Genomic DNA, 15,043 nt, shown 5'->3' on the forward strand with positions numbered 1-15,043 from the left:
ATACATTACTAATAATTGCATTTGCAACTTTTACACCTAGAAACCACATTCAAACCTATTTAGGTTTATCTTACGGTGGACATGTTTGCCTGCAAAGGAATCTTTGAAATGTTTCATAGTTTTAGAAATATAGTGTCAATGGCAGATTTTGACACATCAAATAATCACACATCGATGGTTTATTTACAATGCCAACACGTTGTTTGATCCGTCAAGGTATCCTGTGGTGTCCCGTTTGACCTTTCTCTACGACAAAGCCTATGGCCAGACTTGTCTCCGGGTCTAGCTGGATACCATGGTCGTACATTGTTGTGTGGGTTTGTCTCCCAGCAGTACTTGTAATATACACTATATAGGCTCCAGTAAGGCCTGCCACTAATCCAGCATCCGGGGAATCTCTCCCCGGAGTCTCTTTTCGTCCTCCCCGTCGCAGTTCTGTGGACCTCTAATATTAACCCCCAACTGACTGCCGAGTGTGACCGTGGATCAGGCCTCTTCATGGAGCCCACCAGAAGTGTGACCTGGACCCGGCCTCACAGAGCTCGACCTGGACCAGATGTGGACCAGACCCCTCCACGGAGCCCACCTGCCTATTCTCTGTCTTTTCTCTCTGTCTATCTCTCTCTCTCTCCCTCTACCCCCCCCCCCCCCCCCGACACGGTCGAGGCAGATGGCCGCCCACCCTAGAGTCGGGTTCTGCCTGACGTTTCTTCCTAAAGGGGAGTTTTTCGTTACCATTGTCGCAATGTTGCTTGCTCTGGGTGGATCTTTGTTGGTTGTAAAGTGTCTTGAGACAACTTGTTGTGATTTGACACTATAATAAAATTGAATTGAATTGAATTGACTAGTGCACTGTGGCATTGATACCACTCAATCCATGCTGCTTTTTTAGTTTTGAAGTTGTTCTTTTAGAAATCGGTCTTGAAAGTAAAGACTTGAGTAGGTTTTGAACTCACAAGCCTCAAGATCATGTAAGCGATGGGTTAACTCACAGAGCTTCATGCTACCTTCAACAGCACAGTTTTCCTTTGCCTTTGAGTAACAACATTGGTACAAAAAATGAAACAGGGTCTCTGAGTCCTTGGTTTGTTTTGTCTGTTGGGTCTGTCAGTAAGTAATTAACATACTCAGTAATGATTCAGTGAATATTTAGATTACACTGTACATTGAATTGTAGTTCTGGTGTAAATGTGTAGACTCAGTTAAGTTTGATTAGGCTACCAGTAGGCTATACACAGTGGTTCTCAACCTTTAAAGCAGGGTTCCCCAATAGGCGGCCCGCGGGCCATTTGCGGCCCGCGGAGCGCCCCCTTGTGGCCCCTGGAAGAATTTCAGGGGTCCCATATATAAATGGCATTACATGGGGGTCAGTAGCCTATGCATGTCAAACTGGGCATCCTTTTCAAATGGGGTCTTGCAAATTATGTTAAAGGACAACTTTAGGTTTTTTCAACCAAGGTTCATGTTTTAGGTTGTTAAATATGTATTTTTTAACACAATTTTATGGTGATTTATTTTTTTATGGTTTACTATAGTCCTAATAAACGCCAGGAAATTACATCTGGCCACAAAAGATCACATGATCTATTGAATGTGACAAACTTACATATTGAGCCTATACACACAGTATAAGCCTTCCCCCAGTAAGCTACCTTCACATTCAGTAGATCCTGTGATCTTCTTTGGCCAGATGTAATTTCCTGACGAAATGTTGTGAACTTCACAACATTGCACTGCTCACTTCACAGGGGTGTGATTTTTATTATTATTGGTGCCCGGCTCTACAGCCGGGCACCGCTCTAGTGACTCTGTGCTCTACAACCGGGCACCACTCTAGTGACTCGGTGCTCTACAGCCAGGCACCGCTCTAGTGACTCGAGGGGCACGGCCATGTGCACATGACGTCACATCCTTCCTTTTTTCTATATTATTTTGCGTTTGTGTTTCACGCGTGGAACAACGAATCGTCATTGTTGGATCGCATTTATTTCGCCAACATGCCTGCAATACGCACGTCAGGGAAGGCTCCAGGCAATACTTCTAGGAAAAGGCACTCGCCATAGCATGGGGGAAAAGGGAAAGTTCATCCCAGGAGTCGTGGGACGAAGACGGGTCACAAGGAAAAAGTGAAAGTTCACCACAGGAGTCACGGGAAGCAGCCAGGTCAGGTTCTGGTGCTGGGCCAGGGCCTCTTCGGACAGCTGGGTTTAGGAGACAACATACTGCAACGGAAGAAGCCGGCCCTCGTCCCCCTGCCAGAAGGCATCGTGCAAGTAGCAGCTGGAGGAGTGCACACGGTGTGCCTCTGTGTTTCCGGAAGCATCTACACGTTTGGCTGCAACGACGAGGGTGCCTTGGGCCGGGAGACGTCAGACTCAGTTCCGGTGAATTGTCCCGGGAAGGTGGTCCTCGGAGGGAAGGTGGTTCAGGTTTCCGCGGGCAACTGCCACACGGCCGCCCTCACAGAGGACGGAACCGTGTACCTCTGGGGCTCGTTTAGAGATAGCAATGGCATTATGGGCCTTTTGCATTCCAAGGAAAAGTGCAACGCTCCCGTCAAAGTCACCTTGAAAGAGCCTGTGGTTAAAGTCGCATCGGGTGATGACCACCTTGTGCTGGTAACACTTGGAGGGAACCTTTACACGGCAGGGTGTGGAGAGAAGGGTCAGCTGGGAAGGGTGAAAGAGATGTTTTCTGACAAACGAGGCAGGCAGGGCCTTGGCCGGCTACCGATTCCCCAGCCGGTGCTATTAAAAGGCAAGGTTCACTTCATAGACGCCTTCTGTGGGGAACACTTCACCTTCGCTCTATCAAAAAATGGCTGCGTGTATGTATTTGGACTGTCCAACTACCACCAGCTCGGGACTATAGAGGCAATATGTTATTTTCCAGTGAAACCGACCTGCTTCGGCGACTCTACCACAGCCTGGGTGGAGTTCTCTGGAGGAGAGGAGCATGCGCTCTGCCTGGATAGGGAAGGGCAGGTATACAGCCTGGGCAGAGAGCATTACGGTCGTCTGGGGCTGGGCCAGGGAGCCGCACAGAAGAGTGAGCCCTCGCCCGTGCCTGGGATGGAGCTGGCCAGTGGAGTGAGCTGTGGGTCCCGTGTCAGCTTTGCCATCACTAAAACAGGGTCTGTGTACGCGTGGGGCATGGGCACCAACCTCCAGCTTGGCACAGGGGAGGAGAACGACGAGTGGAGCCCTGTGAAGATATCAGGCAAACAGCTGGAGAACCGCACAGTGCTATAGCGGTGTCCGGCGGAGCGCAGCATACAGCACTGCTGGTCAAAGCCGAACAGGAGGGATGAAGACATCCTCCACCAGAATCATGAGTGACCCGTTGACCCACCTGCAGTAACTGACGAGAGAGGGACTGGGGCTGCATCCACAATAACATATAGGCTCTCAGCCACCACTCCATAGTGATTGGGCCTAGTGGATTGGGACTGGGCTGGTGGTAAGCCTATAAGCCTGTCCTCTACAACCGGGCACCGGTCGAGTGACTCAGTGCTCTATGACCAGGCACCGGTCTAGTGGCTCGGTGCTCTACAACCGGGCACTGGTCTAGTGACTCGGTGCTCTACAGCCGGGCACCGCTCTAGTTTGGGTATAGAATTCCGGCCAGCACTCTGACATCAGCGCTGTGACATCAGGCATTCCCATGACTGTGGCATAATGCAGGAACAACGACATACACAGTTTGGTTTAGTTTGGTGGCACGGCCACGTGTACATGTCATCACATCCTTCCTTTTTTCTATATTATTTAGCGTTTGTGTTTGTGTTTCACGCGTGGAACAACAAATCGTCCTTGTTGGATCGCATTTATTTTGTCGACATGCCTGCAAAACATACGTCAGGGAAGTCTCCAAGCAAGACTTTTAGGAAAAGGCACTCGCCATATCATGGGGGGAAAGTTCATCCCAGGAGTCGTGGGGCGAAGACGGGTCACGAGGAAAAAGGGAAAGTTCACCACAGGAGTAACGGGAAGCAGCCTGGTCAGGTTCTGGTGCTGGGCCAGGGCCTCTTCGGAAAGCTGGGTTTAGGAGACAACATATACCGCAACGGAAGAAGCCGGCCCTCGTCCCCCTGCCAGAAGGCATCGTGCAAGTAGCAGCTGGAGGAGTGCACACGGTCTATAAAACTGAGTGATTTGAAAGCTCAGCGCCGTGCCCTTTTATGTGTGTTCTGAGGACGTAAGGGAGGACATGCAGAGCGAGCTGTGGGCTGCGTGGGGCCGTGGGCGTTACTAACTCTGCCCCCCACAACACACACGCCGCGCGCACACACACACACACGCACACAACTACTGTAGCTTTATCGCATTACTTGTATTATTTTTTATTAGTCCGGCAGCCGGGGTTGTGGGTGGGACATTTCGTATATATATTTTTTGTATTGGTCTTAATGAATCCACTTGCTGACCGGCTGTCGGTATTGAGCAATTGTCCATATGTGACCATACCATTGACATCCTGTATAAGGCAAACATGTCAAACTTTCATTATGCTATGTGTATTATGACTACCCTTCCGAACATTTGCACTGGGTCATATTTTTTTCTACATTTCATGACTTCATGTCTTGCTTATTTTTGTAACTAGGCATTGTGCAACTTAAATTGCACAATGAGATAATTAAATTAGTAAAGGTGGACAAGTTATCTTTTTTACTATTACATTTTAAATGGCATTACTGAATATAAATGTTATTTTGAAAAAAAACATTGAACCAAAATCCAAGGCAAAGTGGATTCAAAAATTGTCAATATTCATTAGGGATGAGGATATTTGCAAGAATCCATAACTAATAAAATAAGTCAGGGGTGAAAAGTTTGGGAGAACATCAGCATAAATAGGCCAGCAGCAGAATTGTAAATACATTTACAATTGTAAATCCTTATGCCCATTATAAAAAAGGAACCTTTTAAACTGGTTATTATTCCAGTGATAATTACGTAAACAGTAAAGATAGGATACTCTTATAAAACAATGTGGTTGGCTCTTAAAAGAGCCTTTTTTGGGTATAAAGATGGAGCAGGCAGTTTACTTATTTTTGGGAGGTGCCTTCTTTGATGGCAACTATATTAAATAAAGGAACTTTCTTTAAATTAAAGGGCCACTTCACCCCTGACACAACCTGATCTTATTTTAATGATGTTTAGGGCACTAGAAACACTTTTTCTGGGTTTTTCTGTGCGCAATCTCTGTTTTCAGATATCCTGGTAAATTCTGAATGTTATGTACGTCACAAACACGGTGGCCCCTCCCCTCCGGACTACAACAGTCTAACCTCGCGTCACCGTAGAGTATGCGCGTCACCTACACACGGCTACACCTACACCTGAAGACAGCCCCGAGGGGTGTCCCTAGTCTCTACTCCGTTCCACCTACAACCCCAGGCCACCCCCACCGCTGCATTCCTCAGATTGTTTGTGTACTAATATCATGGCGTTTGCAGTGCAGAGAGTGTGATAATCATACTAATCCACGGACTCCATGGACAATATTTATTTGAACCGGAATACACAGAAGAGCAACCCTGGCGCAGATGAAACGAGCATGCACGGCAGCCTGGCCCTGGATATTTTTTACTTCAAGTAAGTATTTCTGTAGCACTGAAACATGACTGTCATACGAGTGAGCGTCATCATGTGAACCATAGTATTTCTGCAAAGTGTAAACATTATGTAAACTTGCATAATATAGCAATCGATTGCTTTAATGTGAGAGATGTATAAAGTTAGGGTAGTAGCTAGGCTATGTGTGTATATCAGAGTGTCAGTCATGTACTATTTGTTTCATATCAAGATTCCAGTTCATAGACGCAGCCATGTTATATCATATCGTTTACGTTGGGTCCCGAAAATAGAAGTTCTACAAGCTCACAGCGCATCGCGGATTCGACACTTTGTGAGCTTGTAGGTCTGTTATTTTCGGTGCATCAACGACATGCATGCAACAAAGTATAAAGCAGGCTTCACGTCGGATAGATGATGGCCATATATTGTTCTCATTTGATTTACAGGAGTCAGGAGGACAGACAATACGGATGTCGTTTTCAGCCTTCAAAACGTGAGAGGAACTGCTGCATCGAGGGAAGAGTTGTGTTCACCTTATAAAGAAGAATATTCCATTTTCCAAGCCTTCATGTCATTTATGTCAGCTATAATGAAGTTATCTAATAAAACGTTTACATGATGTACACCTGCTTGCTGCATATTCTTATATGTAAACAATGAAAAGGAGGTTGCACCCCAAATTCCAAGTGTTCATTTGAACGATTTCATTTGGCAGACATGGCATATTGCATAACATTCTCTCCATGTAATCATTTTGCTGGGGATTGCAATACCATACAGTTGAACTACAGTGAAACATACACTAATTAAAATGATGATGACACGTGGTTACAAGGTTACAGTGTTCTCTGAAATTACTGGGAGTCGCACGAATATGAAACGTACGTTTTGTTTTATTATAAAATGCATCTCCCTTCAATGTCAATCACAGTCTTTCACAGACTTTCTTCATTGTGTGGGAATGACGAAACAATTTTTTTAGTTTTAGTGATAGGCTACTATGATAATTTAGCCTATATATATTTAGTTTGCTTTGCTATAAAAAGCTACACGACAAATAACGGAGACAGCATGCGGATGCAGCGGCTCTGTCTAATTTCTGAAGAGTGAATACTTTCTTCCAAAACAAAATCTGATGTCCAACCGTTTACTGGTCAAGGAAAAGCAGACTTCACGTTGTACAAGAAAGAACACATGGCTTCATGTGTTATTTAGTCATCCACTTCAAAAAGGCTAGCAAAATTGCAAAAAGTGGACGTATGACTCCATGAGTCAACGTGAGGTTTGTTATTCTTGCAATGAACTAAGCCGTGAAGGTTGCCAGTTATTTGACTTTGTGAGAAATAAGCAACCATGTCCATGCAAAGTGCAAACGAGCCCAAAAACAATATGCACATATATGTTTGGTTATTTATATTATGTGCATATTAGGCACATAAGCCGGCTATTTAAAAATAAATCTTGAGTGGATAAAGTGCAAATGTGGAATATCTTTGAAACATTTTAACAACACATATCTAATAGAGGGCTCCATGGCACAAATGGAGAAATACAAATTAATTTGGGGGTCCTTGGCAATTTGGCATGTTCATGAAGAACCACTGGTGTAAAAAAAAATTGGAAGAAAGCCCAAATATCAACTACATTTTAGAAACGAGCCAAAAAAAACCAGTGAACCACCAATATTTAAAAGCAACAAAAATAATCCCAAAGTTGTTTATAATAAGCAGACATGGCAATACTGGGTCACTTCCATGTGCATTTGTTGTTTGTAGAAAATGGGAGGATAAAGTCACACCTACATGCAGCCTCCCCCTGAGGAACAGCAGCAAAGCATTATGGGCATTGTAGGAATTCAGCAATCCAGTCAACCCCTAGTCAAATACACAGACTTCATTATTTTTCTGGTCAAAGGGTGCAAATTTCAAATTGTGCTACTTTAATCTATTACAAATACCATTAACATTAAAATAAGATCAGGTTGTGTCAGGGGTGAAGTGGCCCTTTAAGTTATGTAGCGCTATATTGGATCACTCCAATATATGATATGATAGTTCCGTCCGCAGGCGGAGCGTCGAGCGGACTTACCGATGATCCCGTGCTAACAGCCACGGGAAAATGACGTGTGAGTGAGGCACCGCCTCCCGAGGTTACTTTGCTCGCACACGTCATTTCCCCTACCTCTTTCCTTTCCTCGGCGTCGTCGGTTAACTCCCTTTGAGCAGCCAGCTTGGCCCCTCTCTGAGTTGCCTTCTTTGTATCCGTGTGTTGAAGCTAAAGCTAAAAACACCACCGTGCTACGGTGGCACGAGCCGGTCGCTCGCGCTACGGCGTCAAGAGGTTGCCCTTGACTAGCTGTCTTTCGTTTGTCTGACGGTCTGTCTGCTTTGCCGGTCCCTCACGGCTCTTACTTCGGGAACGGACGACTTCCCTAGACGGCTGCGGAGCGGGTCTCGCTAGCCGCGGGGCAGCTAGCCCGTCTCCCAGGGAAAGAAGGAGACGCGTTCTCCACTTCCCCGTCTTATTACTTTAACTCGCTCTCCATGGGAGCTGTGGTGGTTTAAATCCAACAGAATAGGCGAGTATTAAATCGACCGTTCAGCTTTGCGCAGTACACCAAGCACACAGCTGATCTCACTCAGTTTGCTGGAGTACTAACATTACATGATATTAAGTCAGTTGCACAAGCACTATACCTGTTATTTTGCCCTGTTTTGTCCCTCCGTATAAAGCCAAAGGCTAATAAACGGTGTTGATAAGGTTTCCATTATATTATTTTACACAAGTGCAGTGTATATATTATAATCGCCCGTGTAAGCCGAGGGCTAACACACGGTGCGCATTTAAAACTTGGTATATTATTGTTATATGTTACACAAGTAAGTTGAGTACTATTGATTTCTGTCCTATCACCCGTATAAAGCCACGGGCTACTGAACGGTGTGTGATAAGGTTCTGTATAGTATAATACGTTGCACAAGTGACTGTATATTATACAGATATTTTTGTGTTAACATAGCAGTATATATAATAAGTATACAGATAAACAGTTTCTTGTGAACTCACAAATGTATAAAGCTTTGTCACACACCATATATTGGCCTAGCTTTCGCTCATATGGGTGACAGCACAGAGAGAGTTAAATATACAGATGAACAGTTACTATTGAACTTACAAATGTATAACGCTTTGTCACACACCGTACATTGGCCCTTGGCTCGTACGGGTGACAGGACAGAATTATTATATACCCAGTTACCCGTGTAACGTATATAACATACAGTATAACTATCACACGCCGTATACTGGCCCTTGGCTCATACGGATGATAGAATACAGACAACAGTCAACTGTGCAACATATAAACATACAAGGCTGTATCGTACACCGTACACTGGCCCTTGGCTCGTACGGGTGACACGAAATAAGTTAGTATATGCCCAGTTACCCATGCAACGTATATAATATACAATATACGCTATATCACACAACGTATATTGGCCCTTGGCTCATACTGGTGACCGCACAGAGATTATTATATACACCGAGACCTGCGTGCGTATAGAATATACAATGCAAACTATATCACACACCGTATATAGGCCCACGGCTCATACGGGTGACAGCACAGAAAGAGTTATCTCTTTCTGTGCCGGCACCCGTACGAGCCAAGGGCCAATGTACGGTGGGTGATACGGCTTAGATATATATTTCATACGTTACGCAGTAACTGTATATTTAATATTTTCTGTCTGGTCACACGTGTAAGCCTAGGGCTAATATACAGTGTGTGATTTGAGGGTCACATTGTGGCGGCATGACCTTCCACTGTACCTCATGTAAGGCGCCGATGCCCGTCGGGGACGGGCACCTTGCCTGCTTCCGTTGTCTGGGTCTAGGGCATGCACGCGCAGCGGTTGCAGACCCTATGCGGTGTCAAGCCTGCGACCTACTGGGAGATAGACTCCGTGCGGCCCGGCTAGAGGCCATGGAGAATATGGCCGAACAGCAAGGCCCCCCCCCCGATACCGGCGATCTCCCCCCGTCGGGGACGGTGCGGGAGAGCCGCTCTGCACCTGTGGCACAGGCTGTGGGTGTGGGGGTTGACGGGCGAGACCCCGCCAAAGGTGGGGATCTCCCTGCTATGGGCCCGCCAGCTACCAAACACCCTAGGGTGGAGCTGGATACACTCGAGCGTAGAGCTCAGTGCCTACGCCAAGATGTAGACGCTCTGGACGTCGCTGACGACGACAACGTCGTGACTGTCTTCGCCCCAGACGATCCGGATCTCCTTGAGAGCGCCTCACTTTACGACGAACCTTCAGTTGCTGGCTCAGAGGAGCCATTGGACGACATACTTCGCAAAGCGGAGAACTTACGCAGGGACAGGGAGACCTTGGTTCAGTTTCGAGAGACCTCTCAGCCACGTGCAAGGCCTGCGCCCAAGAGGTCATGGTCGCAGGCACGCCGAGGACTCTCAGCCGGCTTGCAGCAACGCCTTGGTCCGGCTCCTCGCCAACCCCAAGCCCAGGCCCACCGGTACCAAGCCCAGCCCCAGGGGCAGTGGCAGGGTAACCGGGGACGAGGGAGACGGCGTCGCCAGAACAGAGGGGGTGGAGGCCCCTCTGCCGGGCGAGGCCGATCCTCAGGGAAGAACCCAGGCCTCCAGCAGTCTACCTGACTGCTGCGTGGTCGGCATCGGCCGCTTCTCCCAGGCCCAAAGGGCAATCTGGGAGGAGCGTGTGGAGTCCCCTTGGGTGTTGGACATTCAGGTGCTGAATTATCTCGACGACTGGCTCCTCTGTGCTCCGTCCATGGAGCACGCAGCCAGGGACACCAGCCTCCTGTTAAAACACATCCAGGAGCTAGGGTTGGTCCTGAACGAGAAGAAGAGCCGTTTGTCCCCTTCACAAGACGTGGTCTTCGTGGGGATGGCTATAAACTCATCTCTCATGAGGGCGAGTCTGCCCGCCAAGAGAGTCGAGATGATTCTGTCCTTTCTCCTCCGGTTCCGCCTGGGACGGACAGTGTCCGTCGGGGACTGCCAACGCCTACTGGGCTTGCTAACAGCGGCCTCGTCGCTGGTCCCCTTAGGTCTCCTTCATCTCAGGCCGCTGCAGCGTTGGTTCAATGCCCACAAGCTGCATCGGCGGCGACACAGACATCGTTGTCTCCTGGTGACGAAGTACTGTGTGCTCGCACTCACTCTGTGGCGTGCCCGCTCCTTCTTGGAGTCAGGGAGGGCGCTCAGCAGGATGACACGCAGGGAACTGGTGTGCACCGATGCCTCTCTGGAAGGTTGGGGCGCTGTGTACAGGGGCATGGCGGCCAGCGGCCGCTGGAGTCCGCCATGGTCTGTCCAACATATCAATGTGCTGGAGCTCAGAGCTGTGTGCCTGGCGCTTCGGCATTTTCTTCGGCATCTGGAAGGCCGGCATGTGTTGGTGCGGTCAGACAACACCTCGGTTGTAGCCTACATCAACCATCAAGGTGGGTTGAGGTCCCGCCGTCTCCACGAGATGACGCGGGAGCTCTTAGTTTGGGCTCAGGCTCACTTCCCATCTCTTAGGGCCACGTATGTCCCGGGGGTCCAGAACTCTGCAGCGGACATGCTGTCCAGAGACGGACCGAGAGAGGGGGACTGGCGTCTCCACCCTCAGGTCGTGCAACAACTGTGGAACATAACACAACTGTGGAAATAACGTTGAGCGGTGGCTCAACGTTATTTCAGCTCCGGTGGTCAGCTCACCACCGAAGCGATGGTCACCTCACCACCGAAAATCCAGACTATGAATAGGCCGTAAGGCCTCATTCACACGTATACCAATCAAGCAATGTTTGGTCGTTTTTTGGGGCAAATAAATAAGCATTTCTACTTGTGACAAAATAACACAGGGATGCATGTACAATACACAATATATACAAGTGTATAAATAAGTAGGGATCTTAACAAGATAATTAACATCTAATTCATATTATATATTCAGAGCATATTTAATGTGGTTAAACTTCGTCGTTGCTTTGCTGCAAATAAGTGTTGATTGTGGACTAGAACTAAAATGTGCATTGAACTTGAATATAGGTACTGTCTGGAATCCATGTGAAATGTAGGCTAAATGTAATATTATTTCCTACAAATTATTACTAAAACATAATATGGTGTATACTAGCTATGCTTACTTACAAGACAAAGTCAAAGACAGTCAGTTTAGAGTTTATAATAAGAAGCTTCTCATTCATGATCTTTGATTGATTTATTGTCTTGTAGCAAAAAGGGCGCAAACGGCTGCTTTTTTTTAATCTCATTGGCTCTGAGACGCCGTCTCTGGTCAGGAACCTCCTTCTTTGGGAGGCGCACTTCATGCCACTACTAGCCTACTGATTGGTTGGAAGCTCATACACACTCAGCCCGCGCTCTCGTCCGTTTCTATGATTGGTGGGGCGCACACCCGCACATAAAGAAAGTAGTATTCTCTGTGACAGTCTGTGTTGTTGAAGGTATAAAAGATCTCGCGCGCCTCTTGTCCAGCACATCTCTTCGAAATTCAACTCCAAAAGTAAATCTACATCAAAATGAGTGGCCGAGGAAAAACCGGAGGAAAAGTCAGGCAGAAGGCTAAGACCCGCTCATCCCGTGCCGGGCTCCAGTTCCCCGTGGGTCGTGTCCACAGGCTGCTGCGTAAAGGCAACTATGCCCAGAGAGTCGGTGCCGGCGCCCCGGTCTATCTGGCGGCTGTCCTCGAGTATCTGACCGCTGAGATCCTGGAGTTGGCTGGAAACGCTGCCCGCGACAACAAGAAGAGTCGTATCATCCCCCGTCACCTCCAGCTGGCCGTCCGCAACGACGAGGAGCTCAACAAACTGCTGGGCGGAGTGACCATCGCTCAGGGCGGTGTGCTGCCCAACATCCAGGCTGTTCTGCTGCCCAAGAAGACCGAGAAAGCCGCTAAGAAATAATTCTCCTTCAAGTTACAAACTCCAAAAAGGCTCTTTTAAGAGCCACCCACTGTTTCTATATAAAGAGTCACTTCTATTTATAATATAAGCAATACTTTCGTGATCTATTGAGCAATATGAATACATATTATATAAGCCCAGTTTTCAAACCTTATCTACACAGGCTCTGGGATTGCAAACTAGACATGCTCACACGCTAGTCTATTTGCTTAGTCATTGCATTGATTTATTTTACTTGCATCAATTGATATGTATATATGACATTTACATATTGATAATTTTGATACCGTATCGGTTTTACTTCCAAGTAACTACATATGATGATGCAGTGCATAATACGTATTTAAAGCTGATCAATTTGCCATGTATTTTTACATGATTGCTAGTGTAGTGGAGCGAATATGAAATCTACATTATGACAAGCTTTTTAAAGTTCATAATGATGAACACCATTTACAGCAATAATTTTGTTGCTTATTAATTAATGCACAGTACTTCATTAACAAGTTACATAGTGTTATTCAGATCAGCGTCAGATGACTGACCTGGACTAACTGGATTAGCAGGCCATTTGCGTTTAAACTACAGGCTCTGAAATGGCCATTTGCTTATAGCATTTGGATAAACCCTTTCTTGGAAAATATGGGTGGTCCTTAAAAGGACCGTTGTGTTTAGAGCAGACAGAAGAGTTTACTTGGAGCTGGTGTACTTGGTCACAGCCTTGGTGCCTTCAGACACGGCGTGCTTGGCCAGCTCACCGGGGAGCAGCAGGCGAACGGCGGTCTGAATCTCCCTGGATGAGATGGTGCGGCGCTTGTTGTAGTTAGCCAGTTTGGAGGCTTCACCGGCGATGCGCTCAAAGATGTCGTTGACGAAGGAGTTCATGATGCCCATGGCCTTGGAAGAGACACCGGTGTCGGGGTGAACCTGCTTCAGGACCTTGTATATGTAGATGGCGTAGCTCTCCTTCCTTCCCTTTCTGCGCTTCTTGCCGCCCTTCGTGGCAGTCTTGGTGACGGCGCCCTTCTTGGAGCCCTTCTTGGGCGCTGGCTTTGCTACTTCAGGCATTGTGCTTGTATTCAACAGAACAGTTAAGTTGCAGTGAAGAATGTGTAAGAGGACGCTCTCGTACCACTATTTATACAGAGCCAATGCAAATGAAGCGTGTGACTACTAGAATCTGATTGGCTGATCCTACCATAGAGCGTTTTCTGTATTATGTTTTCCCGCTCGTGTGCTCTATTGTCCCCTTGTCCCTTTTATACATTATTAATATGTATGGTAAATGTATAATTTAAAGCCCCTTTTTATCATAATGTGTTTTGTTTTGATTTTGCATTGATCCTCCTTTATGACTGCTGTTGCTGCTATGAAACCCACATTTCCCCGTTATAAAGGTATATCTATATCTGCATTCATTGAGACGATGACAATATTCCCGGCGTTAGTATTAATATAATAATATGTTAATTAGCCAAAATAGAGAGCTCAGGCAGCATCGTGTGTTCTTATGTAAGTCCTAGCCTGAAAGATGATGGTTGATTAAAGATGATGGTTATCATCACTACTATGCAGGGAAACACTGTATTCTGAATATTGCAAAGTAAGATAATGATAAACTGAGTGTGTATCATGTCCAGGCATCAGGTCCCACCTGACAGAAACCGGCCTGCTGAAACCAGGAACCGGATTAACTACTACATTCATTAACATGTTCTTTATGGCAAATTTCATTCATCCAGAGAGTACAAGCTTTGCCAGATGTAATAGAAACTGTTGTGTTGTTTTATATAGTTGTTTGAATCCCATCCTATAATGTTTGTTTTAAAACCGCCATGTATTGACAATGAAGGGATAATTAATGTTTGTTTTTAGTGCAATGTTTGTTTTAAAAGAATAAAGATAATGTAATGTTTGTTTTGTCACATAGCAACATGAGTTAGATGATAAGAGCATGCAGGTGTGATTGTTAATATACAGAGCGGTCCTCTTGTAAGAAACATCCAAATTCATAGTTATGAACTTATGCAATGATGATGCAATAAACTTGAACATTTGATTGCCAGTTTGTGGCTCCAACTATTACATTCAGTTCAGAGGCTACTGTCTTAACCTCTATATTTGGACGGTTGAACTGAGTTGGCTCTGTACTTGTTCTCCTCCACCCTGTCTGCTCTTAATGCCCTGTAGGCCTACATCTGCTTCAATGTGTTGCACTGTCAGCTTGTAGATCTGCCATTATGTTTTCTATCCCAACTGTGCGTTACCCCTCCAGGGGCACCCATTGTGTGCGTGTTGTTTAACAGCACGCAATCACCTTCATTAAAGGCCTTACAGAGTTTCAACTTTTAATCTTATGCTAAAGTCGTTGTTCAACCAATCTTTTATGGTTGAGGCTCCACAACCAAGTGTCTCACCACTGGATCCTGCACTACCACATGATTGAACAGTATTAAATACACTACCAAGTTAACGGTAGCTCAATGGAGTAAATTGGATAATAC

At 46.3% G+C, this 15,043-nt stretch overlaps 2 protein-coding genes and 1 pseudogene across 3 annotated transcripts; 2 read left to right on the forward strand and 1 right to left on the reverse strand.

Moving 5' to 3' along the window:
* Positions 1–1,360: 1,360 nt before the first annotated feature.
* On the forward strand, positions 1,361–3,310 carry LOC308323473 (regulator of chromosome condensation-like; annotated as a pseudogene). Its single transcript has 2 exons — positions 1,361–1,366; positions 2,064–3,310. The product of its transcript is annotated as a regulator of chromosome condensation-like (transcript).
* An 8,603-nt stretch (positions 3,311–11,913) lies between these two features.
* LOC308324262 (histone H2A-like) lies at positions 11,914–12,539 on the forward strand (the record flags this gene model as incomplete). Its single annotated transcript, XM_080776264.1, has 1 exon — positions 11,914–12,539. The coding sequence occupies exon 1, from the start codon at positions 12,156–12,158 to the stop codon at positions 12,537–12,539; it is 384 nt and encodes a 127-aa protein (XP_080632390.1). The 5' UTR covers positions 11,914–12,155.
* A 607-nt stretch (positions 12,540–13,146) lies between these two features.
* LOC308324274 (histone H2B 1/2-like) lies at positions 13,147–13,616 on the reverse strand. Its single transcript, XM_080776276.1, has one exon. It carries the CDS (start codon positions 13,605–13,607, stop codon positions 13,230–13,232), a length of 378 nt encoding a protein of 125 aa, XP_080632402.1. The 5' UTR covers positions 13,608–13,616; the 3' UTR covers positions 13,147–13,229.
* Positions 13,617–15,043: the final 1,427 nt, after the last annotated feature.

This window comes from Protomyctophum bolini (genome assembly GCF_963924005.1).
Source record: "Protomyctophum bolini genome assembly, chromosome: 11".
NCBI lineage: Eukaryota > Metazoa > Chordata > Actinopteri > Myctophiformes > Myctophidae > Protomyctophum > Protomyctophum bolini.